Raw genomic sequence first — 25,744 nt, 5'->3', positions numbered from 1 at the left:
AGCAGTTAAACACAAGGGTGAGAGAGTACAAAATAAACAAGCACGCACACTTCCAGCCCTACAGCATTTGGTATGTTAACGGGAAAAGCACCCAAATCCTCTTTCTCTTTTATTTTCTCCCTTGTGACAATCAGATTACAGATTGTCTGAAAAGGCACAAATCCTCCACGTGGTCCCACGCCCACCCCGCCCTCCCCCGGAAGGTTGCCTGCAGCCATTTCAGCCGAGTGAGCTCTTCTGAGGTAGAGTTGGAGTTGTAGTGAATGAAAGTGTCCAGATTTCTTTGTTTTCAGATTTGATCTTAGAGAGTCCCTTGGTTTCAAGAAAAGGAAAACAATCTACTCAAGAACATCTTGGAAGGGGAGAGAGCAATGGAATTGGAAGTGATGGGAAATCCCAGATCTGCGGTTCGGTAGACAGGCACAGGGATCTCGGTGCGGGCAGCTACAGAGTTTGTGACCCGTGGAGAGTTAACGTAAAAGCCCAGTTCCTTGCCTTACTAATTTGTAAAAATGAGAATAACTTCAGCCTGATAGAGTTGCTAGGGAGGTACACAGTGGTGGCACACGGGTGTTCCGAGAATGTCATTTTCCTTCCCCCTTAAAGACGTCTGTAAGTCCAGCCTAAAAGCCACTTGCTGAGGAAGTAGGATGCGCTGATGGTTGCTGTCAGTAATCATTTATGTTGGTAAAAATTCCATTCTTCGTTCCTCCCTTAATCACCTCCCTTCAGGAATTAGCCAGCACCTTTCAGCCCGCCCACCCCTATTGATAGGTCATTCTGGGTATTAAATACACAGAGAGCTTTTGGCCTTAGAAACACCTATATGTCCCAGCGGACTGCCTTGATTTCGGGGGCTGGAGGAGGGACGGTGGGCAGAGGTGTGTGTGCAGTTCACGGACCCGGAGCCACGAGAAGTAGCAGCAGTGGACGGGTGTGTCTCTCTTTATACTCCCAAGAGAGGACGTCTGCTTTCCATCAGTAAAAATTCCCATCTTTATATTCAATTTGTTTCCACAGAAGAGCGCGTTGTCCCCATTGAAGTGTGCCGATCCAAACTGTCAAAATACTTGCAGGGAGTAGTTTTCCGCTGTGATAAGTGTACCTTCACCTGCTCCAGTGACGAGAGCCTCCAGCAACACATAGAAAAGCACAATGAACTGAAACCTTACAAATGCCAGCTCTGCTACTATGAGACCAAGCACACAGAGGAACTGGACAGCCACCTTCGGGACGAGCATAAGGTACGGACCTGGCCTCTCTCCTCCCACCCTCAGCACACCTGTGGGAGGGGCTGGGCCGAACTCAGCCACACTCACTGTGTGCAAGACAGAGACATGCCAAAAGGATGCTTAAAATGAGGTTCAGTTTATTCTGTTATAAAAGAACTGTCAGGTCATTTTAGAAAAGTGGAACACGTAGACGGGGGAAAGAAAACCACCCAAATGCTACCCCCCACCCCCCACATCCAACTGCATAACATTTTTGGTCTCTGCTATGCCCACTTTGCTTTGTTGTATTTAACTGTGATCATACCTTACATGAAAGAGTGTATCTTTCCCCTTCTTCTTTCTAACTTACCCTAACTGGAGTATTTTTCTATATTATTTTAAATGTGTTACACAAGAGTTAATACACTTTTTCCACTAGATAGTAAATATTTTAGGCTTTGCAGGCCAGATGGTCTCAGTGGCAACTACTCAACTCTGCCCTTGTAGCAAGAAAGCAGCCCTAGACAAGACAGAAATGAATGGGCATGGCTGTGTTCTAGTAAAACTTATTTACAAAATTAGATGACAGGCTGTGGACGCATGGTTGCCGGCCCCTGTTCTATCCGATGCTTCTGCCGGTATGGCCCTCAGTTATGTAGGTTGCTTCCTCTATTGCTGACTACACAAATTTTTCAAGGCATTGCTGTTCACATCTGAACATTGTAAGGACCGTAAACTATGTGTTTTATTTGCGGAGGGAACAGATTAGTACAGGATGTAAAATAAGGCGTTTATGAAAAAAATTCTCTTCCAAAAGTCTGCTGATCAGAGGGTAAAAGCATCCCAGATGGCTTCCTCACTTCTCTGAGGACTTACCTGGCACGTCAGGAATTGAGACAGTTGTTTCTGGTTTTATAGATTGTCCAGAGTGCGGGGAGTGTATGTGTGTGTGTAGGGGGTTGGGGTGGGCAGGGAATATGATTAGTACTTATTTCATGAAAAGAGCCTATTGAAATGTTTTCTAATTAACCAACAAATCCAAAACACCCAGTGAGTGTTTACTTAAGGCACAATGAGAAGCACTTTTGATATTGTTTCCTTTTTCCTTGCTCTGTGTACTGTCAGTGGAAATACAGTGTCTCTTTTCTGGACTTACAAACCCAAGTTATAAAGATTCCTGTCTGAGTCATCTGGACCCAAGGGTTAGAATTTTTCTGTGGGGTGTTGAGAGTGAAGGCTGTGCTTTATCATCCGTCTACAATGTAATGGTTTGATGCTAGCTTTTCTGCCTTGGAATCCATTCATTTTCTAATGTGACTCCTCCAAAATGAAAGCAGAGAAGAAAAGCCTGAATTACCTCACTTAAAAACTTTAATACCCTTTTCTTATCTAAACTTCCTGGGCATTTCTGCCCCAAAACTGAAAGGAAAATCACTCATCTATCTCAAACTAAGCTTTCTATACTTATGCACCTGTCTTAGTTATGTAACCACCTCGGATCTTTTGAATGTTGAAGTGTTGAAGCCGTCAGACTGGTATTTTAGGCCAGAGCAAACCAGGAAGGTAGATTCTTCCCCACTGGTTGCAGAGTAGCTGTGAGTCACTGGGGAACTCCAGTGAGGGCTAGAAACCATACCAGATGTGAAAGCAGGCAGGGACGCTTGGGCTTTGGAATACGCATCAGGCAAATGGGTTGCTCAAGAAACTAGGGGCCTAGTTTACTGCTTTTGGAGCCAAACAGACCTAGGTTTGGATTTTGTCTCCACCATTTACTGTACCGCAAGCTACTTCCATTTCTGTGTCTGTTTCCTGATTTCTAAATGGGAATCTTAGAAGTTTTGTAAGATTAAATGAAGTCCTGGTATTTTCTACACTTTGAGACCCATGTCTCAGTGTATTTGTGAATTGAACTGTACTCAAGTATAACAACAACCTGTCAGAAAGACAGTTATGTCCCTAATGACCTAAAATAGACTATAAAATCACTAACTATACTTTGCATTTTAGACGCGGTCTTTGACATTTATATTTTCACTATGCCGTGTTTGATTCTTTAATCTTACTCCCTCTCATGGTTGACCAGCTTATTAAGTCCAATGAGCACCTAATTGAGGCTAAAGAATTGCCACTCTCAGCATGCCGAATGATTTTCATCTTTGTCTCAATTGCTGTTAAGTTTATGAGACTCGTGCTTATTAACTATTCCTGCTTTTCTAAATGATGAATACAAAATGCAGTTTGAATTTTTGAAATAATTATCCAAACACTATTTTATAAACAAAGACAGCAGTGCTGCTGAAAGTGAATTTTTGACTGATGGGCCAGTGACATTATGCACTAATTAAAACTGGTCATTCATTGGGGTGAAGGATATACAAAAGCCTGATTTCAGCATTCATGAAAAGGGTATAGGAATATCAATACACAATGTACTGAAGAGAAGTTTACTAATGATTGACATACAAAAGTCAAGAACCATGAGGCAAGAACAAGAAATTCAAGCCATGAGAATCGGAAAGGAAGAAATAAAACTGTTTTTGTTCACAGTGTGATCTTTGTAGGTAGAAAATCCTAAATGATCTATTTAAAAAGCTACTAGAATATTAGTGAGTTTAGCAGAGTTGCAGGATATAAGGTCATTTTACAAACATCAATTATATTTCTATGTACTAGTAATTGTCAATCTGAAAATGAAATTTTAAGATCAATTTTCTTTATAATATCAAAAAGAATCAAAATGCTTAAGAATAAACAAGAACTGTGAAAGCTCTATGCTGAAGACTACCAAATGTTGTTAAGAGAAATAAAAGAACTAAGTTAATGCAATATATACCATACTCATGGATTAGAAGACTCCATATTGGCAATGCTTCCCAAACCTATCTACAGATTCAGTGTAATCAATGTATCAAAATCTCAGTAGGCTTTTTTCTTTGGCAGAAACTGACAGGCTGACACTAAAATGTATATGGAAATGCAGAGGGCCTAGAATGACATAAACAGTATGAAAAAAGAACAAAACTGGAAGACTCGCCCTTCCTGATTTCAAAACTTTTACTATAAAGCTACAGTAATCCAGAAAGTGTGGTATTGGTATAAGGACAGATGGTTCAGATCAGTGGTGCAAAAGAAAAAGTCCAGAAATAAACCCTAATATATGTGGCCAGTTGATGTTCATCAAGGTGAGAAGGAAAAGAGTTTTTCAACAAATAATGCTGTTACAATTGGATTTCCATGTGGAAAATAGTGATTGTTGACCCTTATGTCACTCAACTTTCTCTTGGGAAAAATTCTTAGGTATGATACAATAGCTGTGAACATTAAAGTAAAAATATCAATGAATTAGATGTCATCACAATTAAATTGTTGCTCTTCAGAAGACATCATTAAGGATATGAAAAGGCAAGCAACAGATTGGAAGCAAATATTTGCAAAATAACTATCTAACAAAGGACTTTAACCAAAATATGAAGAACTTTTACAACTCAGTAATAAGAAGGTTAACAATTCAATTAAAAATGAGAAAAAGATCTGAATAGACATCTTTATCCATGAAGATACACAGAAGGCAAATGAAATCACATGAAAAGATGATTAATAAGACTCATAATTAAAGAAATGCAAATTAAGACAACAGTAAGCTGTCACTACCCATCCACTAGAATGGCTAAAATTAAGAAGACCGACAGCACCAAAGTGCTGGCAAGGATGTGGAGAAACTGGAAATCTCACACAGGGCTGAATGGAATGTATAATGGCATATCTACTTTGGAGTGTTTTGGCAATTTGTTTAAAAATTAAACATACACTTTACCATCTGATCCAGCAAGTTTACTCCCACAGAAAACAACAATGGAATACTACTTATCAATAAAAGAAATTAGCTACTCATACATGTAGCGATATGGCTAAATCTCAGAATCATCATGTTAAATGGACAAAAGGCAGACACGAAAGACTACATATTGTACGATTTCTGGAAAAAGGCAGAACTAAGGAGACGAAGCACATCAGAAGTTGCTTCGGGCTGGAGGCTTGGAGCAGGGATAGATCGCAGAGGGTATGAGGGTACTTCTTAGAGTAATAGAAGAAGATTGTGAAGGGTTGTACAAATGCATGCATTTACTAAAACTCATTGAAATATTCATTTAAAATGGATTCATTTTATGGTAAGTAAATTAACCTTACGATGCAAGTTCCCCAGGACCTGACACGTGGTCGGTCCTCAATAATGTTCATTTTCTGCAGTCTCTTCTTATAAGGTTGATCCTGGGAACAGTGTAAACTGCCAAAAATGAAATGTGCAACAGACTCAGTAACTGATTCTAAACTAAGGTTTACCATTTTCTAGTAAAATGATGGGTTGCATGCATTGCTCATTACGTTCTTCCATGAATAGCTTTTGGTGATTTTGTGTGGTGGAGAGAATCTATACGAGAAATTCAAAGACACTGTAGGATATATTTTCAGTCAAAGGATTTTATGAAACAGAACTGGATATTTAAAACTGGACTCCTGAATTCTGCCTGCAAAGCTGGTAAACCTCAGGAATGTCTCTGAAGATGTCAGACTGTATCATTCACGGACTAGACAGAATACTGGTTCAGCAGGAAGGATCCTTAAGTCAAATAAACCATTCAATTGAAGAACCAAATTCTCAAGTGCCCTGGATTTACACTGCTGTGTTTATCCTCAGAAGCCAAGGTGAAGTAGAAAAGGGGTGACAAGCAGCACATTCATTTTTTTCCTTTTAATTTGTTTTAGCACCTTCATTTTTTACGTGACACAGAATCTCGTCTTCCTGGATCTTTATCTTTGTACCAGTGAACAAGGAATCACTTGTAAATCTCTTGGAATCTAAAGTAAACAGTACAGGCTATTTGAAATTTTAGTTTTTCGTCCTTCTACTCCCTGTCTTTTTTCTGTCTCACTAGATCTTCTAGAGGCAGGCTATTCTGTTCTTTCAATCTCTCCCTCCTTATGTTCCTCTCTCTTTCTCTCTCTCACTCACACACACTCACATACACACAGAAAATGAAATCATGTGTCGGTAGTGCCATTTATTAGCAATGCTGGTGCAAGATGAAGACGTATCATTTCTAGGAACCTTGAAGTCATGAAAAAAACCAAACCTCGCACTTCTCACATTTGGCAAAACACACATATATTTTTCTCTGAAGAAAGTTTAAATATATGCAATACCTTGTTAGTGTTCTTTATGGTTCTGAAGTCTCTTTGCTAGCTTAAGGAACATAAAAATATATTATCTCTAACTTGGTTTGCTCGTAAAATTGTCATGTTAGCTATATTAAATTTAGAAGGATAGTCTATTCAGGCAATACACATTCACTAATTGAATTTACTTTGAAATGTTTTTAATTTTTTATACAAATGGAGCCTCAGGCGGCTGAACTCTAAGGAACTCGTACCTCTTACTTTTTGTCAGTTTAGGGGAAGCAGAAGAACATTCAGCTCAGGAGGAATCGCCAACATTTTAGTTATTCCAATAAAATTGTTCCGCTTTCTGGACTAGTGAAATCCGCAGTGGCAAAAAAGTCACATAGAATATTTGTTTCCAGCAAAGGAAATGAGAAGAAATAAAACAGAAGAAGAACATTCCCCAACTCCAAATCATAAAATACACCGTTGGCCATGGTGTTTTTGGACTGAATTTAATTTCTGAACTAAGTACTAGTATCTTTAGCTTTATCAGCTCCATGGATTCCTGCAAGCGGAAAGTTTTTCCAGAAGATTATATCATTTGGTCTATGCTCTCCCTCATGTTAGTTGCTTCTTGATTCGCCAACCATGGACCTCCTTCTTTTGTGTGTTTTGGAAAACCAAGAAATCAGAGGTAGATGAGCAAGAGGTGTGGTCATATTCACAGGGATGTGCCTGGCAGAACCTTAGATGATATTTCTCAAGTAGACATTTGAAGGTGTTCTTTGCCTGTAACCTTTGAAACTATCCACTAAAGTTTCCAGCCAAAATGAATGGCCCCAGCTTCCAAGCTTCCATAGAACTTTCCTTCTTCCTCTATTAAGGCATGTATTCCATGTTGCCTCAACTTGCAGTTAACCCTTAACAAGGCTCTGCCTTGCCTCTGGATGCAGTGTTCTTAAAATGGAAACCACATTATTTACCTCTCTTTTCTTCCCAAATCTGACCATAGTGCCCTGCATACAATAAAGGCTCCAGTAGCTGGTTGCTAAATAAATCAATAAATGAAATCACTTTTCAAATGAGAAATTGTAAGTATCCCGTTTGTTCACGTAAGGAAAACGCAGCAGCAGCATCTTTGCCTCTCTATTTTGAGTTCAGGAGATTGGCAGCAGCTCAGTTGGCCGACAGCAAAGTTCTTTGACTTTAACGATGCCTTTCACTTGGCTTTCTTGAGTACCTGTGACTGGGCCTGAGTTGAAATTCTCAAAATGATTGATTTTGTCTGGACTTTTGCTAAGTCAGGTCTGGCAGAAGCATGTTTTCTGTTCTAACTCAGTGATCGCAAAAGAAAGTAGATACTCTTCCTTGACTTCCATGCTGCATACCCTTCCGGTACTTGACCATCCTTTATTCTTACTGTTCTTAGAAAGGTTTTTATTTTGAAGAAAATATTCTCAAAAGATTCTACTGCTTTATCCCGTCAAATTTTGGATCAAATATTATTGCCACAGGCCTTTTTTCTTCCTTCTTCTTGTGTTCAGCCAGTATCCCGTAAGTAATTTTTCCATATTGTGTAAGCAGTTTTGCATTTCGACAGGTGACCTGCGTTCTAACGGGGAACGCTGGAGCTATGTCATCTGAAGATGTGAGTTCTGATCCTGCCTTTATCACTTACTTGCTTTGTGCCCTGTTTTCCTCATGTACAAAGAATAATACATATCTTGTAGAATGATCATAAGGGTTAAGTGACACACGTAAAAACTACTGGCTTAATTTTCAGCATAGAGTAGATATTTGGCAAACATTGAAACAAAATCTTTTAGAAAATTTCTGATTTTTTTAAATTAATTTATTTATTGGCTGCATTGGGTCTTTGTTGCTGCGCACAGGCTTTCTCTAGTTGCGGCGAGTGGAGGCTACTACTCTTCATTGTGGTGCACAAGCTTCTCAGTGTGGTGGCTTCTCTTGCGGAGCATGGGCTGTAGGTGCGTGGGCTTCAGTAGTTGTGACTCACGGGCTCTAGAGCGCAGGCTCAGTAGTTGTGGCGCACGGGCTTAGTTGCTCTGTGGTATGTGGGATCTTCCCAGCCAAGGGATCAAACCCGTGTCTCCTGCATTGGCAGGCGGATTCTTAACCACTGCGCCACCAGGGAAGTCCCAAATGTCCAATTTTATTCTCTCGTTAGCAAGCAAATTTGTATCATGGCATGCAATATTATGAAGTTCTTTATACTTTATGATCACCTATAGGCTTTTATGTTACTGGTCAATTCAAATAACATGTATTATGTGTCAACTCGATGACTGGCCTTATCCTCTGCACAGAGCCTATAAAACTAAATAAGAAATGGTTGATACCCTGGAAGAGTTTTATAAGCAAGCAGATGAGATGAGCTTAAACAGAGAATCACCACCAGCATGTTAAGTGCTGGATAAAGGTATCTATAAAATCAGAGGGCAGCATAGTGCTAAGCAAGTATGGTGTCATGGCTCACCTTCCATAGAACTTGAATACCCTGGGCTGAATGTCTTTTCTGGAAGCTTTTACAAGAGCTCTGATTGAAATGCTCTTAGCTGAGAGTTTAAGACTTTTACCTGTGTCTTTGACCACCTTCCTGTAAGAATTCGTAGAGACAGTGCTTTGCTGACCCTTTCTCCCACTGATTGCTTTCCCTCGTTCCCATTCTGACTTTGACAGGCAAAGAAGATCTGCTGGGCAAACCACCTGATGTCATAATCCGGGGGTGCGCAGACTCTGCCCGTGGACCACATCTGGCCCACCACCTGTGTTTATATGGCCCGCCAGCTAAGGATGGTTCTGACAGTTTTAAATGGTTGAAAAAAATCAAAAGAATAGTATTTTGTGACGTGAAATTATACGAAATTCAAATTTCAGTGTCCCTAAATACAGTTTTATTGGAACACAGCCACACTCATTCATTTCCATATTATCTGTGGCTGTTTTCAAGCTACACAATAATTGAGTAGTTGTGACAGACTATATGGTCCAGAAAGCCTAAAAAACTTGCTTAACTGGCCCTTCACAGAAGAAGTTTGCCTGCCTGGGCCGTAAGTCCTTTAAAATCTTTGCAGCACTACCCATTCTCAGTTTGTGACTGAGATGGGCATTTCTGATGTAGAAGACAGTTTTTGCATGTTCTCTGCTGTCACTTCTTCTAGAAGTAGAAAGTTCACTTGGCCTTTCCTTTTAACATGAACATGCACTAGTAGGTGATGTCAACATCCTGATTGGGTGTCTCTTTTTGAAGGTACAAGTGTTAAGTCAGTAGGAGGGAGACTCTGGAAACCTTAAGTGGGTTTTTCCTCGTCACCATCTCGCCCAGTTAATGTCTGCTAAGTAACCTGAAGACAAGGGTGTCCAACTTTATTCCTCCCTTAACAAGCAAGTTTATATCAGTCTTTCTTATAAGACTCGGTTTGCGCCCAGGACAGTATGAAAATGCACGTGCAACTTGGTTATATTTGTAAATCACATAACACTCCTTCCTTTAGGATAACACTCAAGTATGGAAATTCTTTCATATGCTAGGGATAGATAGAAACCATTTTGCTGAATGGTTAAAAATCAACAAACAAAAAGACAGATGTCGTGGTGAAGCTTGAACATTAAGCATGAGCGTGGAAGGGTTTGCGGCGTCTCCACTTCAGTGTTAAGGGGTAAAGCTTTTGTGGACTTTGGCACTTCATCTCACCTCCTTATTGGACAGCTTTCCACACGACTCTGAGTTAGTGGCCATCGGTTAGTGGGGACTTTGGATTCATGGGCATTCACAAATAACTTTCACGGGATACAAGGATCTGCACATAGTTTTACAGACTGAGTGATTGTGTGCTTGAACAATCTGCCCTTTAAAAACACGGATGGCTTCTTTTGCCTTCAGAAGGCTTCAAGGAGCCAGGTTCTAGAATTCAGACTCAGCCTTGCTCTCTTTCTCCCTCTATTGTGGGCATTTTGGGAAACAAGGTGATAAACTGCTTCTCACCTCCAAAGAAAAAAGTGAATGTCCCTCCATATGTCCTCTGCCCCATTAAGTTGATCAGATACCCACCAATTTCTATATCCAGAAAGTAATGATCACTACCAGTATGATCATTTTAGAAGCTAGCTTAGAAATATATTGGAACTTTAATATAAAATCTGTATAGCATTTGACTTTGACCCTTTAATTTCACATCTGAGATTTTAGCCTATAAAATTAAAACTAAACATAAAAGAAAGGTTTATATACAATAAGGCTTATTACTGCATTTTTCTTTTTTAAATTAATTTATTTAAAAAAATTAAAAATTTTTTTGTTTCAAATTGGAGTATAGTTGAATTACAATGTTGTGTTATATACATTCTTTTTCAGATTCTTTTCCCATGTAGGTTATTATAGAGTTCCCTGTGCAATACAGTAGGTCCTTGTTGATTATTTTATATAGTAGTGTGTATGTGTTAATCCCAAACACATAATTTATCCCTCCCCCCACCTTTCCCCTTTGGTAACCTTAAGTCTGTTTTCAAAGTCTGTGAGTCTATTTCTGTTTTGTAAATAAGTTCATTTGTATCATGTTTTAGAGTCCACATATAAGTGATATCATATGACATTTGTCTTTCTCTGTTTGACTTACTATGTTAATCTGTAGGTCCATCCGTGTTGCTGCAGTTGGTATTATTTCATTCTTTTTTATGGCTGAGTAATATTCCAGTGTGTGTGTGTGTGTGTGTGTGTGTGTGTGTGTGTGTTTGTAATTCATTTATTTATTTTGGCTGCACCGGGTCTTTGTTGTGGCACGCAGGATCTTTAATTGCGCCATGAGGGCTTCTTAGTTGCAGCATACATATGCGATCTAGTTCCCCAATCAGTGATCAAATCTGGGCCCCCTGCACTGAGAGTGTGGAGTCTTACCTACTGGACCACCAGGGAAGTCCCTATACCACGTCTTCTTTACCCATTCATCTGTCGTTGGACATTTAGGTTGTTTCCATGTCTTGGCTATTGTAAATAGTGCTGCAATGAATATTACGGTCCATGTATCTTTTTGAATTATAGTTTTCTCTGGGTATATGCCCAGGAGTGGGATTGCTGGATCATATGGTAGTTCTAGTTTTGGTTTTTAAAGGAACCTCCATACTGTTCTCCACAGTGGTTGCACCAGCTTATATTCCTCCCAACAATGTAGGAGGGTTCCCTTTTCTCCACACCCTTTCCAACATTTATTGTTCATAGATTTTTTGATGATGGCCATTCTGACTGGTGTGAGGTGATACCTCGTTGTAGTTTTAATTTGCATTTCTCTAATAATTAGTGATATTGAGTATCTTTTCATGTGTTTTTTGGCCATCTGTATGTCTTCTTTGGAGAAATGTCTATTTAGATCTTCTGCCATTTTGATTTGGTTGTTTGTGCTTTGTTTTTTTGTTTGTTTTGTTTTGTTTTTGTTTCTTTTGTTTATATTGAGCTGCATGAGCTGTTTCTATACTTTGGGAATTAATTCCTTGTCAGTTGCTTGATTTGCAAATATTTTCCCCATTCTGTGGGTTGTCTTTTCATTTTGTTTAGGGTTTCCTTTGCTGTGTAAAAGCTTTTAAGCTTAATTAGGTCTCATTTGTTGGGGTTTTTTTTCATTACCCTAGGAGATAGGTCCAAAAAGATATTGCTGCGATTTATGTCAAAGGGTGTTCTGCCTGTGTTTTCCTCTAATAAGAGTTTTATAGTGTCCAGTCTTAAATTTCAGTCTTTAATCCATTTTGAGTTTATTTTTTTATATGGTGTTAGAGAATGTTCTAATTTCATTCTTTTACATGTAGCTGTCCAATTTTCCCAGCACCACTTATTGACAAGACTGTCTTTTCTCCATTATCTATTCTTGTCTCCTTTGTCATAGATTAATTGACCATAGGTGTGTATGTTTATTTCTGAGCTTTCTATCCTGTTCCGTTGATCTATATTTCTATTTTTGTGCCAGAACCATACTGTTTTGATGACTGTAGCTTTGTAGTATAGTTTGAAGTCAGGGAGTGTGATTCATCCAGTTCCAGTTTTCTTTCTCAAGATTGCTTTGGCTATTCAGGTTGGGGTCTTTTGTGTTTCCATACAAATTTTAAAATTTTTTGTTCTAGTTCTGTGAAAAATGCCATTGGTAATTTGATAAGGATTGCATTGAATCTGTAGATTGCCTTGAGTAGTGTAGTCATTTTGACAATATTGAGTCTTCCAATCCAAGAACGTGGTATATCTTTCCATCTGTGTCATCTTCAATTTTTCATCAGTGTCTTATAGTTTTCAGGGTACAGGTCTTTTGTTTCCTTGGGTAGACTTATTTATTCCTAGGTATTTTATTCTTTTTGATGTGCTGATAAATGGGATTGTTTCCTTAATTTCTCTTTCTGATCTTCTGCTGTGAGTGTATAGAAATGCAAGATTTCTGTGTATTAATTTTGTATCATGAAATTTTACTGAATTCGTTGATGAGCGTCTAGTAATTTTCAGGTAGCATTTTTAGGATTTTCTGTGTATAGCATCATATCATCTGCAGACAGTGACAGTTTTACTTCTTCTTTTCCAATTTAGATTCCTTTTATTTCTTTTTCTTCCCTGATTGCCATGGCTAAAACTAAACATGAAAGAAAGTTTTATATATAACAAGGCTTATTGTTGCATTTTGAATAGTGAAAAGCCAGAAATAACCAAAGGTAAACCCACATGGGAAGAGTCAGGTAAACTATAATATATCCACTTAACAAAGTATTATATGGTGATTAAAAATGGATGTATACAGAGATTGATATTTATACCAAACCAGGCATAAAAAAGCAGCACTGTAAATCATCTGTGAACAGAGCACAGGAATACAGGAATATAACAACTTGTTCACAGGTATTATGTATAGGTCATTGGATTTTAAATGAGTTTTTTCTGTTTACTAATTTTTCTTTGTAAACATTTATAGGAAAGAAAAATATATTAAATGAAAATGCAGACACCCAGTATCCAAGAGGTGAGAACTGTGCCTGCTCTAATCTGGACACTGAGCTGGCCAGTCCAGATTCAGCTTGAATAAGCTGCAGGGTGTCTGTCTTCATGGAGTTTGCAGTTCTGTGGGGGAGAAAGGCCAGAAACAGTTAATTTCTGAGGGGTTGATTTACAATGTTGTGTTAGTTTCAGACATACAGTAAAGTGATTCAGTTATACACACATATATAGGTTATTACAAGATATTGAATCTAGTTCCCTGGGCTATATAATCACCGAGTTATAAAAGGGGAGGGGAGGGTGCTGTGGAAGCCCAGAGCAAGGATATTTAACCAACGAGGAGTTGAGGGAGGGTCCCTCCAGATGTAGTGACATTGGAGTGAGGCTGGAAGGCTGAGGAGGCACCGCTTGAGGGAGGCAGGCTTGAGAGAATTTCACACAGAGGACATGGCCTGTGTGGAGAGAGGCACAAAGCCAAGAGCCTGGCCTGTTCCAGGAACCTCAGTAAGTTCAGGGTGGTGGGAGCAAAGGGGAGTCAGTCTAAGTGAGAGGGTGAGCCAGGATGTAAGATGATAGCCGGACATGTAAACCACAGTGAGAAACCGGAGTTTTATCCTCGGGGTAAGCGGAGTCTGACATGAGCAGATTTAATTTTTTAAAAGAAAATCACTCAGTCAGACTGCACTGGAGGTTAGATGCAAGAGGTGGTGAGAATGAACGCTGGGAAAGCAGCAGGGAGGGAGGGAGGGGGCTTACAATGGCTCAGAAATGCAGCAAGGAGTCTTCCTTTTGTATGAAGATTAATCCTGGATTGCTGGTTTAGAGGTTTAAAGTGTCGTAAGGACTCAACCCTATAAAGAGTTTTTAACTTAAAATGTCCTAATTACATAGCAAAAATTTTCATTTTTACTTTTAAACAAAGATTTTAGAAATCTTTAGGACAAATAAATTGTCGTTGAGCCCCGGGTGAAGGTTATACCATGAAAATGTCATGCACTCTTAAAATTGTGCAGAATCCAAACTGCTAACAGTTTTCCTCTAAAAGGAAAAGAAAGAGGAAGGAGGAAAAGAAAAAATAACATTTGGTTTGGTGACAGATCTCCTTCTGTCACTGCGAGTTCCATGACAGGCACAGGGCCTGGCACCCAGCAGGGCCTCCGGAGTCCTGAATGAATGAATGAACGAACGAATGGATGCAAACTGCTGGATTGAAGAAGATGTCTGACGATTCTTTTTTGGCCTTTCTTGGTTTCATTATTTTTGTTTCCTGGCAATGCCCACCTCTGCTGCCCCTTCTACACGCCTGTAGTTGCCCTGGCTGAAGCGGGGAGAAAGTGATTGGAAAAGGCTGCCTTTTAAGTACCGATCATTTCAAAATATTGTTTCTTTGCATACTTCAAAATTAGGCCAATTGGAATCTTGCCTCTTTTCCCTGAAAAAAACTGGCAACCCAGAAAACTTTTATTCAAATATTTGTCATAAATGCTATTTGATTAAAATGTAGACTTTGTGGCGAAACATAACTTCATAAATATGCATTTACGATACTTCTTATACACGTTTCCAAAAGCCAAAATCGGAAAAGGCCACATTCCCAGAAAGGAGAAGGAAACCACAGTTTGGTGAATTATTGTGTTTTGGGTACTATGCTGACCCCCTTTTAGAAACGAGGACACTGAGGACATTTCTGTTCAGTAATTTGCTGAGTCTTGTGGTTCATGGCAAACCCTGAACTTGAACTCAGGTCTAACTTCAAAGCTCCTGCTCCTTGTGCCCTCCATTTTTGCGTCTATGTTATAAAAATAAATTTTAAAAAAATCTGTATTGGTCTGTAGGAGTGAGGATAGTACATAGATAAAGCCCTAATTAGGAAGGTACTTTGGGCAAAAGTCCTTTGACAGCTGATAGTGTGAACTCAGGAGGAAAGAGAAAGAAAGATTCTAACTCGACTTCCTCCTCCTCACCTTAGTCTATGCATCTTTAAAACTTTTTTTCATGAGCAAAACAGGAATTTTCCTTCTCTGAGGGTTTAGTGCTGAGAGTGATGAAGATACATTTTCCTCCCTCAGGCCGAGTCGTTTTCCAAGTCAACTGATGTCACGGATTTCATTCTTACAGTTAGATCAACGGATAGTTTCTCTTGCTTTAAGAGAGCTTTTATCCTGAGTTTTCGTCCTCCTCTTCCATGCTACTGACCCCCCACGTGATGTTGTGGGGACAGTATTAAGCATTTTCACAGGACTGTCTGCTGGCCCTGATACTCCAGGCTCTTTCTCTTGCATCTGTCAGTCGATGGTGATGTTCCCATCTGCCAGGCATATGGAATTGGTGGTGCTCAGCACATCTTTGTTCCAGGCCAGTCCCAGGGAATATTTTGAAACTGTCTTGTAAATTCTCCCTATCCTCTCCTGCGCCCTCATTACGCCCTGTCTCTACTGTAGCAGCTATGGAAATCTGCCTTGGAGTCTAATTAGTGAAGTCTGTCTTCCCTCCTCAACTAAACTCTGAACCTCTGGAGGCCAGAACTGGGTCTCATTTATCTTCGTGGCCCCTTCCCCAGCCCCCAACAGGGGAAGCATGGAACCCATCCCTGTATCAGTTTGAGTCATTTTGTTGGCTTGACGCCTGTGCTGTCATTACTGATAATTCTGTGCACGCAACTGAAGAAGTTCTGAAAGTAGATTAATTGAAGAGGTTGCATTTTGTGCTACCATTGATGTGAGACCCCCAAACAGAATATCCTTAGAGGTTTTCTCAGGGTGGAGTTTTATTTCTCTTGGATGATATTTCGAAGACAGTTTGGATTCCCACATTACTCTAACTACGTTTTATGTAAACAAAAATCAGCCATAGTTAACACTTTAGAAGGGTTTTTGGGGATTTGTCATCTAGATTTTTCTCAGATAATCCCCAGCTGTGATGAATAGGCTGTGGTCAGCTTCAGAAACACTAGTAACACTAAACAGTAACAATACCATCTTACATTTAAACTGGAGTTGGGAATCGGACAGCTGTCATTTGGTCAAAGCTGGGACAGCGCACAGCCCTCCAGGTGAACAGGCTCCTGGTGGAAGTTGTGATTCACTGCTAGTTGTCAGGGTCCTTACAGTCACTTCACCTCCAGAAGTATTTGAAATATGGGGAGTTTACAAAAGGCATGCCCTTGAATTCAATTCCAAAAATGTTTATTGGACACCTACTCTATACCCCAGGCTTCATAATACTTTTGATTTTTTGGCTAACTGTAGCTCACTGTTTCTTACTAAGTTTGGTAAAGGAAGGTCCAATGTTGGCAGTTCCGGTGCAAATGAATGTGGGAGAGTCAAAGTGAAGAAAACGACCCCTTAGGCACTGGTGTCATTTGGTTCTGGTTCTACAAACACACCCATAGGAAGATGGTGCTGGAAAGCTGTGTCCCTCAGGGAGAGCCACACTCAGTTATGGTCATGATTCCAGTGTTTGTTGGGTCCTTTTCAGGTAAGCCGCAACTTTGAGCTGGTTGGACGGGTTAACTTGGACCAGCTGGAACAGATGAAGGAGAAGATGGAGAGCTCCAGCAGCGATGATGAGGACAAGGAAGAAGAAATGAACAGCAAGGCTGATGACAGAGGTTGGTCCCATCCCTGCCCTCTGAGCCCCAGATGGCATCCAGGCTGGCCGTGCTGAGACAGAAGGGAGGCAGAAGGTTGTTGGAGGAGTAACAGAAGGAATGATCCTTCTTCGTTAAGTAGCAGAGCAGACTGACTTAAGCAACACGTCAGGGGCTGTGTCATTGTAAACTATTACCAGCTATAGAAATTCCAAGGAAAACAGACGTTTTCTCTTTAATTGTAGATATACGTTTGTTTAAAAAATACATGGCAGTGATTTGTTTTTATTCAGGAAAACTGGTTTCTAGAGAATGTGCAGAATAAGGACAGACAGAGAGTAAGATGGATGGCCCTGTAAAAGCTACTGAGGAATGTAAATGAACTTCCAATTAAATGTTTATTTAAAATTGCTGCTGCTGGGGTGTGCACTGCTGGGGTTTTTGTGGGACAGAAGCTACAGAGGGCTTGAGCCCTCTCTGTGTGTCCCTCTGCATGGCCCCCTCTTAACCCGCATGCTACTGCTTTTGCTTCATAAGGAGAGAGAGAAAAACCAGTGGCTTTTATTTTATTTTGTTTACAGGGGAAGTTTTGGTGGGACTTTTGTACTATTTTTCAACTTTCTTTGAGTCTATAATTATTTTCAAAATGAAGTTTTTCAAAGTATATTTAGTTGTAGACATACTTTTGTGATCTAGAGTGGTATTCTATATTGTTCAACATAGAATATGGAGGAAAACCCAAGACTATACATAAAGAATATAGGTTGGGATATCTTACTTTAGTTATTGCAGATTTATCAGAAGCACGTGGATAACCTCCCTGAGAAATAAATGTGCTGGATATCATCCCAGTGATGAGAAGAATGAGATTAGTTGCCATTATTGAGCATTACTATGTGTACCAGGCCCAGTGTTGGTGGTTTTGATAATCTTTTTTTTCTAATCTTATATAATGTTAGAGGTTGGTCTGTCTGGATTTGGCTCCCAGTTCTGCTACTTGTTAGTTATATGACCTTGGGTAAATTATTTTATCTCCTGTGCATTTATCATCCTAATGATAACAACAACGTCACTTCCTAGGGTTGCGTAAATCTTAAATCTTAATGTTAGCACACAAACATTAGTCCAGTTCCTGGAACATAGTGACCACCTAATAATAATGATAAAACCCTGCAATGTAGATGGTATGATTGCCATTTTTATAAATGGGGAAATAAAGGCCCTGGATATTTAAGAGCTTGTTCAAAGTCAACAAAAACAAAAACACTGGAGGTTGAGTCTAAGTCTTCTGGCTCCAAAGGCAACATGTCTTTTACACTTTGTACCATTTCCCCTACCCTTTAGCCAGTGGGCTCTTCCTCACGGAAGGGAACCTGGCCCTGAATTCTGTCAATTCAGTGGCCCTTAGGGCCTCACTGATAGTGCACTTTTGCAGAATTTCTTGGGATTTTTGCCTGGTCGGTCTGCAAGCCTACGAAAGCTGATGAGGTGGCGGTTTCCCTCTGAGATTCTCCCTGCTCTTTTTCCTGACTCCCCCGATGCCCGCCCCCATCCCTATCCCCTCTCCCCCCATCTTTTATCTCTGCCGTAGTAGGAGACCACAGGTTTGCTAAGCGGGGGTCCAGTGTGGCTCCTGACCCCCCCGCCCGTGGTAAATGGATAAATAGAACACCTGCACCACATAGACTGATTACCCTTGTAAAGTTACAGCTTTTACTAGTAGGGGCTGTAGTCATCTATTTCTTACAAGGAAAATGGCTATGATCGGAGAAGCATGGTTTTTTAATTTTCTTTTCCTTTTTTTTTCCGGCTAGCATGTCACAAATATGTTCTTAATGATGAATTCTTTAACGTTCTCTGGAAGAGGATGCTTTTGACAGAGGGCACACGGGCTCCTTTTCTTCATGGTGCTCTGTGCCCTGCCGTGCCTCTCCAGGAAATGATTCCTCATTGGATGCCATGGCTTTTTCATCTCTAGAGCCGAGCACACGTGATTTTACAGGTTATAAGCATTGTGGAGGCAAGAGCCCCTTTTAGTTCTCCCCTCCCCTGTGATGCCTCCAAAATAAAAGCATAGACAATTAGGAGAAAAAGATGGCAGTTAGATGTGTGAGGCACCCGGCACGTTTTCTCGCCCGCCCAGCCTGGCTGCCCCTCATGCGGGCACTGTGGCATCAGACCAGCTCGGTTTGCCTGGAGAGAACTTCATGGTGTCTGATCGCCTCTCCCTGGAAAGTGTAGCATCCACATTCATGAGCTTTAACAGCATGGGGGAGAAAAGTCTTAGGGTGGAGGAGCGTGTATTCCTCTCTCAGAGGGTGGGGGATTCACATGAGTAACTTCTAGTCATGTTAATGGGAATTACTAGCCAAAACCTTCCCGTCCCCCTCGCCGATCCTTGAAAGAACAGCCTCCTTTGTCTCATCGCCTTTGAATCAATTTTCCATCTAGGTGTATTCTTGCCAACAAGAAGAAACGGCACACAATAGCCTCAGGGTGTTTTTGCCAGACGTTCTGTCTTCCAGGAGTAGAGAGCGGGAGGTGGCTTTAGCACAGCTCTCAGGGCTAATGGAGAGCCATTTGATGTGTGACAGGTAATGACTGGCCGCCTCCTTTGAGGATGAAACAGCATGAGCCCTTGGGAAGAATAGATGGTTGGTTTCACGTTTCCTAGGGGTAAGCAAGTGAGTGTGCCAGGAGCAGCCCCTCATTGGCAGTGTAGACGCCCACCAGGCGCTCAGTTTGGGGGGCTCATGTGCTTGGCGCTACCCCGTTCCCAACGTCCTTTCCCAACACGGGAACTGGGGAGAGGGCTGACTGTGGCCACACGGCAGGTCCTGCCTCAGAAGGCAGCTCAGAGGGAATTTGAAAGGAAAGAAACCAGGCATGAAGAAATCAAAATGAACCCAAGCAGAGTCCTCCCCACCCCCTCTCATTATGCAGTTGGGAGGAGTCAGGAAGGCATTCTGTTGATTTCTTGCCCAAGATAATCCCTGCTAAGGAATTAATGCGCAGAGCAGATGGTGCTGTCTCATTTCCAATGAAAAGAATCAAGGAAGATAGTCTGTGCAATTATTTTTAATGGCTTGTGTGGTGATCTTCTTAATTTGTGAGAAAATGTTTCATCTTTTGTTAAAACTGGCCCCATTCACAGTGCTTTTTGTGCTGAAGATGAAGGCAGCACAGAGACACCTAGCCTGTTAACATCATCCCGAGGATTTTTATTAGACGGAGCATTTCAACCAGGAGACATCTTCCTGTAACATCTTGTAGGTACAGGCACACAGTGATCAGATATGCAGAGATGATCCACATTTCCCTGTGCGCTGCCCTCACTTTGAGTGTGGCTGCAGAGCCATCTAGATCCTGCTGTTTACTACGCACGTGAAGCTTTGGCCCTCTGTGGTATAATGAAAGACATATGGGCTTGGGACTCAGGATAACACAAAGGCCATATAAGCTCTCGTCTTTGAGTGTGCCAGGAGGAGGGGCCTGTAAACAATTAGCCAGCCAGTCCGCATTTATCAGACCCCTCGCATGTGCCCAGGGCCGTGGAGGAAATAAAACGATAGTCAACATTTGATGTTTACAACAGACCTGTCCAGAAATGTCTACATATCCCCATATTTAGAATACACCAATTGAGGCGTAGACACTGGGCAGCTGGCCAGGATCTCTTCCTAGCTGAGGACGTGCTTTCACATTCAGACCTCCCCAAGGTCCAGGACTCACTCTTGCTAGGTCCTTTGCTTGCAGATCTCATTCAGCACTTGCAGTCACCCTGGGAGGTGTTGATATTAAGATCCATGGCAGATGACCAAGAGTCGTGAGTCCTCAGCCTTTCTTGGAATGTGTTGAAACCTTGAGGTCTTACTATGCTTAAACGGGTCCAGTGTTTTCGGTAGCCTGTGTTCCTTTTTAGTGAGCAGAGATAAACTTGTATCAATGTAGAAAATGAGTAGGTGCTAAACTGTGAGGGAGTGACATAGAGCATCTCAAAAAGGAGAGACTGGATAGAAAAGAGGCTCGGATGCCGTTGGAACCAACAGAAGGGGTTCTTCAGGCAGGACAGACCCAGGTTGTTTGTGATGGAAGCACCTAGGAGGTGAGGAGAAGTGGGGATGCCTGGGGCCCGGGAACCAGGAACAGTTCTTGAGAGAGTTTTGAGAAATATCCTTCAGTGAAAAGCCAGTAGGAGAAGGAGAAAGAAACCTGGAAACTGGTTTCACGGAAGGGCTTTGGGCGGGAAGGCAGGAGAGGAGGTTTCCTGATGAACACTGACTTCTATTCTGCCTGCTCCCCAGCACACAGGTAACACTTCTGTTTTCGCCTTACAGATCTGATGAGATTTTCTGACCGCGGGGCTGCTATCAACACTGAGAAGCGTTTTCCGTGTGAATTTTGCGGACGGGCGTTTTCCCAGGGCTCTGAGTGGGAAAGGCACGTGCTGAGACACGGCATGTAAGTCCCATGAAGGCCTTCGCCCATCGTGCGAGGTGGCGGTTTCTCCTGACATTACATAGACCCCCCTGTGTCACACTTCCGGGCATGGGAGGAGAGGCAGTTGTAATGAACTGGGTTTCTACCTTTCCGTTGGTTTTTAAAATGGTCACCCAGACACAAGTCAAAGGAGGAAAGATCATCTTTACGAATGACAGATCCCGCTCAAGCCCTCGTGTAGAAGTTTAGCATTCTCTCCAGCCCGTGTCCCTTCAGCTTTCATTAGCATGACGTTCTCTGATAGAGCGTGGACCGGGGTCCAAAGATCTGGCTTCTGTTCCTGCCTCTGTGATGACTCATTCCCTGAGTGGCCTTGAACCTTCCCACGCACCTCTTGGTGCCTTCAATGCTCTGCCTCGGGGACAGAGCCTGCTTCTGCCTGCCTCCCAGGTAGGTGGGAGCATACCTGTAGAATACTCATAAGATCCTTGAACATAAAACCGTCCCCTAGACAAGGCACTTAGAGCCCAGCAGACACTAGGAGAACCTAGGAGTTGGTCGTTTCAGCAGAAAATGCCCAGAAACGTGAAGCATCTAAACTTCAGAGAATATAACTAAGCTTCCCAGGACATGGGTCCCATCTTCAGGTTTTTGCTTTTTGTTTGTTTCTGTGATTTGTTTCTGGACCTATCCATTAAATCTCTAATACCTTTAGTCCAAGCTTCTAGGTCCCGCTGATGGGTCTGAGCTTAAGACAGTTCTTGCTATGACCACTTATAACTTATATTGTTCCCAGTACAGGAAGGAACATAAAAAATAATTATGCTGATCTGGAATCAAAGCATGGTGTAATCAAAACACAGTCTGATAATGGATATTTCTAGAGGTTCAAATTTTTGATAAGATACCAGAAATATATGATCTCAGCATAACCAGGTAGTAAGGGTAACTCACTCATAGTTCAGTCATACATCTGTGGCATTTATAAGACCTCAAGACCTTTTGAGGATCAAAGAAATAAGGACATGAATGTTTTTTGTTTAACCAGAAAAAAAATAAATGTATACTCACCTGTCACTACCATGAATCTTTTTCCAGGGCGTTGAATGACACCAAGCAGATGAGCCGAGAAGAAATCCACCTGAAAGATAGCATGGAGGACAGTATTAAGATGCCCTCTATAGAGGAAAAGGAAGATGATGAAGCAGTTGGGATAGACTTTTCCCTAAAGAATGAACCAGTAGCCATCTGTGTAGTAGCTGCTGACAAATCTCTCCTGGAGGATGCAGAGGCCAAAAAAGAATAAGCGTTTGGTGAAATTCTTAATCACCCCTTACTTGAACCGTGATGAAAAAAAGTGGGAGGGCCAGCTTGGGCTGAGGGGGGGGCGGGTCAGAAAAGAGAAGACAGAACAAAGCTGCTTTTTAGGACTGAACAATCTATTTTCAAAGCACTGGTACCTGTGTGAGTGAGTATGTAAATTAAAGTTATTTAAATGGTTGGAATATGTGGCTCCTTTTCCATCACTACATCTTTCCTCCCGGATCTTCATCGTGGAAGTTTCATTTGTTGCGGAATACAGAAGCACCTCCCTTGCACACATGTGCGCTATGGTGGTCTTGGACAGTATGTGGAAACAGAAGCTCCGTGACAGTAGAAGACTTCTCTTAGGGGAACAACTTTTTGACGCACAACTTTCAGTGCGTTTTTCTAGTTTTAATACCTTAAGCTTTTTCAAGACCTAACTGCAGCCGCTTTGGGAAAAAACAAACAGAAAAAAAAAAAAAAACAGAAAACAAAAACAGAAAACAAAAAACTGCTTTGCATAAAACAGTCACCTGTTTCCTAGTACCTCAAACTTAACCAAGGGAATTCTCTGCATTTGTCAGTACTACCTGTCGTCATTGTGGTTAAATGTAGAGAGAACTGCTGGGCAAGATGGTGAATGGAGAAAAAAAAAAAAAAAAAGAGTTTTAAAGAAAGGAACACAAATTGTGCTTAAAATCCCCACGTGGGTTTTATTTCTTAAAATACTGTGATTTTTTTAATTATTTTAGTAAAAAACAAAACAAAAAAAAGAAACAGACTTTAATTATTAGATAAATGTTTGTGAATTGTCATCCTTTATTCCAGGTAAGCTGTTTATTAGTGTTCAACTATAATTTAGAATTTGGTAGATTTCATGTGAGCTAATTTTAAGGTGACTGTGGAGTTTTGTTCGCCACATGTTTATTTTCTATCAATTTGAGTGTTACAAACACAGCACAATTCAGTTTTTCATATAAATTGTTTTTTGTGTGTGTGTTGTTATTGTTGTTTTGATTTGGGGGCAAGGGAGATTTAGTTTTTTGTGAATAGGAATGTTTTTATTTTAAACATGGAAATAACAAAGAAGTTAACTTTTTTTTTTTTTTAATTTAACTAAAGAACCAAACTTTTCGGCACAGCTATGCAGCTTGTGGGCCAGACGAGGAAGTCCTCTTCACCCTTTTGTTGCTGTCAAATTTACACATTATCCGTCTCACACAATTTCTGTTAGGATGGGCTGGCTTTTGTGTGTGATTTTTAAATCTGTGTTCAGTTTTTGTTTGCATTGTGTTTGGGGGGAGCAGGGGGATTCTCACTTATTTTGCAGGACAAGGGGATGTGCTCGAATCCCATCCCTTTGGTGAGAGTGTTCAAGAAATACTTATATCCTACAAGGAGCCTGGAGAACTACTTTTTTTTTTTTTTTTTAATCTAGCTGCCAGCTGCTCTGTTTCCCCATATTAGCGTTTTCAGAAGGGAGCAGCTTAGACTAAATCTAAGTCTACATTTATAATATGTTCTGATTGTGAACAAAGGGTTTCGTTCCAAAAAGTAGAACTTTCCTTGAATCCTAGGTTTTAGAAGCCTGTGTGCGTGTGAACTTGGATGTGTGCGTGTGCGTGGATGTGCGTGAGTCCTTTGGTTTTCATGTTTTGTTTTTTTTACTTGGAAGGGTTGGGGGAGGGGGGAGAAAGGGAAGGGGAATTGCTGAGATGACAGTGTCCCACACAGCTTCAAATAAAATCCATGGAAAGATATTGCATTTGTGGAATAAGTGCTTACTTGAAAAGCATGTTCTTCTTTTATTTTCTTGCTGTTAAGAATTTTTATTTGTAGGGCGTTTGTTTTAATTTAATTTTTTTTTTAGGGATGGGGGCCATCATGTGGAAACCAGAAAAAGGGGAAAGTGTGAACTATCTAGACAAAGATTCATTTTGTGTCCATATTTGTTTTTAATTGGCCTCATTTCAAATGTATGAAACAGTTCCATACCTGGATTGGGTGTTTGTAATGGTTACCAAAAAACAAACAAAAAAGAAAAAAAGAAAAAAAAAAGAAAGAAAAAAAAAGAAAATTGTGACATGCTTTTATCACTACTTTATTTTTCAAATAACATGTAAATATTGTAATCCATTGGATTTTGTTTTGCTAACCTGTTAATAAAAATATGGGACCATTATCCTTTTAACAAGGCTAGAATGTCATTTTTTTTCTTTTTTCAAACATATACCTGATATTTTGTGGCCGCACATTTTGGATGCATTATTATAATTCTGTTGACTGTAATGACATAGAATTTACAACATTTTTTTGTTTAATTTATACAGAGGACATTTTTTTTCAGAGCTTGAGAGAAGAAAATAAATAGCAAAATGATAACCTACTGACTCCAATAATCAGTGTTTCCCAATACTTGATAAAAGATGGGGAGATCCTGAGTTCTTGAAGCCAAGGGTTTAAAAAACAACAGAAAACACACAAGTAGGTTATTCAAGTTGTTTGCAACATACATTTTGTAATGAAATGTGAGAAATTAATAAAGAATTTTTTTCACATGTGTCTATGTACATCTGTTGTAAATCATTTACAGATAGGACTACAAATATGAAATACAGAAAGTATATAGCATTGCCTTTCAGTGCATGTACATGAGAGAGATTTCAAGCCGTTGAATCTAAACCATTATGAAAAGCAAAGGTAAATTTAAGGTGAGGTGTGAGCTGGGATTTTAAAATGTTAATATTTCTGCATCAGCTATTTATAACCAACTGGGGGAATTTTATAGAGGGAATGTTTTCCGTCAAAAATGTTAAAGTGGTGTTTGAAGCTTCAGAAGGAGGAAATGCCAGTGACTGAACATCATCTGGGGACCCTGAACCCGTGAGCACAGTTATTTTCATCTAACTGCAAGTCACAACCACTGCCACAAACTATCTTACCATGCATCCTGCACCAGTAATTATCATCATTAACTTATTCTTTGAGCTACCTTGTTATAAATCAAAGGAAAAATTAATAGTCATGAAACCTAGAAGAGTACATTAAAATCAACAG

At 40.5% G+C, this 25,744-nt stretch overlaps 1 protein-coding gene across 8 annotated transcripts in view; it reads left to right on the top strand.

Moving 5' to 3' along the window:
• The window catches only part of ZNF462 (zinc finger protein 462), a 141,551-nt gene extending 116,390 nt beyond the window's left edge, over positions 1–25,161 (top strand). For 7 of the 8 annotated variants that reach the window (XM_057721481.1, XM_057721482.1, XM_057721478.1 and 4 more), the window contains exons 10-13: positions 1,021–1,244; positions 16,831–16,963; positions 21,280–21,403; positions 22,481–25,161. In XM_057721481.1, coding sequence (XP_057577464.1) covers positions 1,021–1,244; positions 16,831–16,963; positions 21,280–21,403; positions 22,481–22,688 — 689 coding nt within the window. In that variant the 3' untranslated portion in view covers positions 22,689–25,161. Of the gene's footprint in view, positions 1–1,020; positions 1,245–16,830; positions 16,964–21,279; positions 21,404–21,686; positions 21,833–22,480 lie in introns of all 8 variants that reach the window. The other variant, XR_009051304.1, reaches the window with a different exon arrangement.
• Positions 25,162–25,744: the final 583 nt, after the last annotated feature.

This window comes from Hippopotamus amphibius, chromosome 2, assembly GCF_030028045.1.
Source record: "Hippopotamus amphibius kiboko isolate mHipAmp2 chromosome 2, mHipAmp2.hap2, whole genome shotgun sequence".
Taxonomy (NCBI): domain Eukaryota; kingdom Metazoa; phylum Chordata; class Mammalia; order Artiodactyla; family Hippopotamidae; genus Hippopotamus; species Hippopotamus amphibius.
This window is presented reverse-complemented; position numbering and strand designations above follow the sequence as displayed.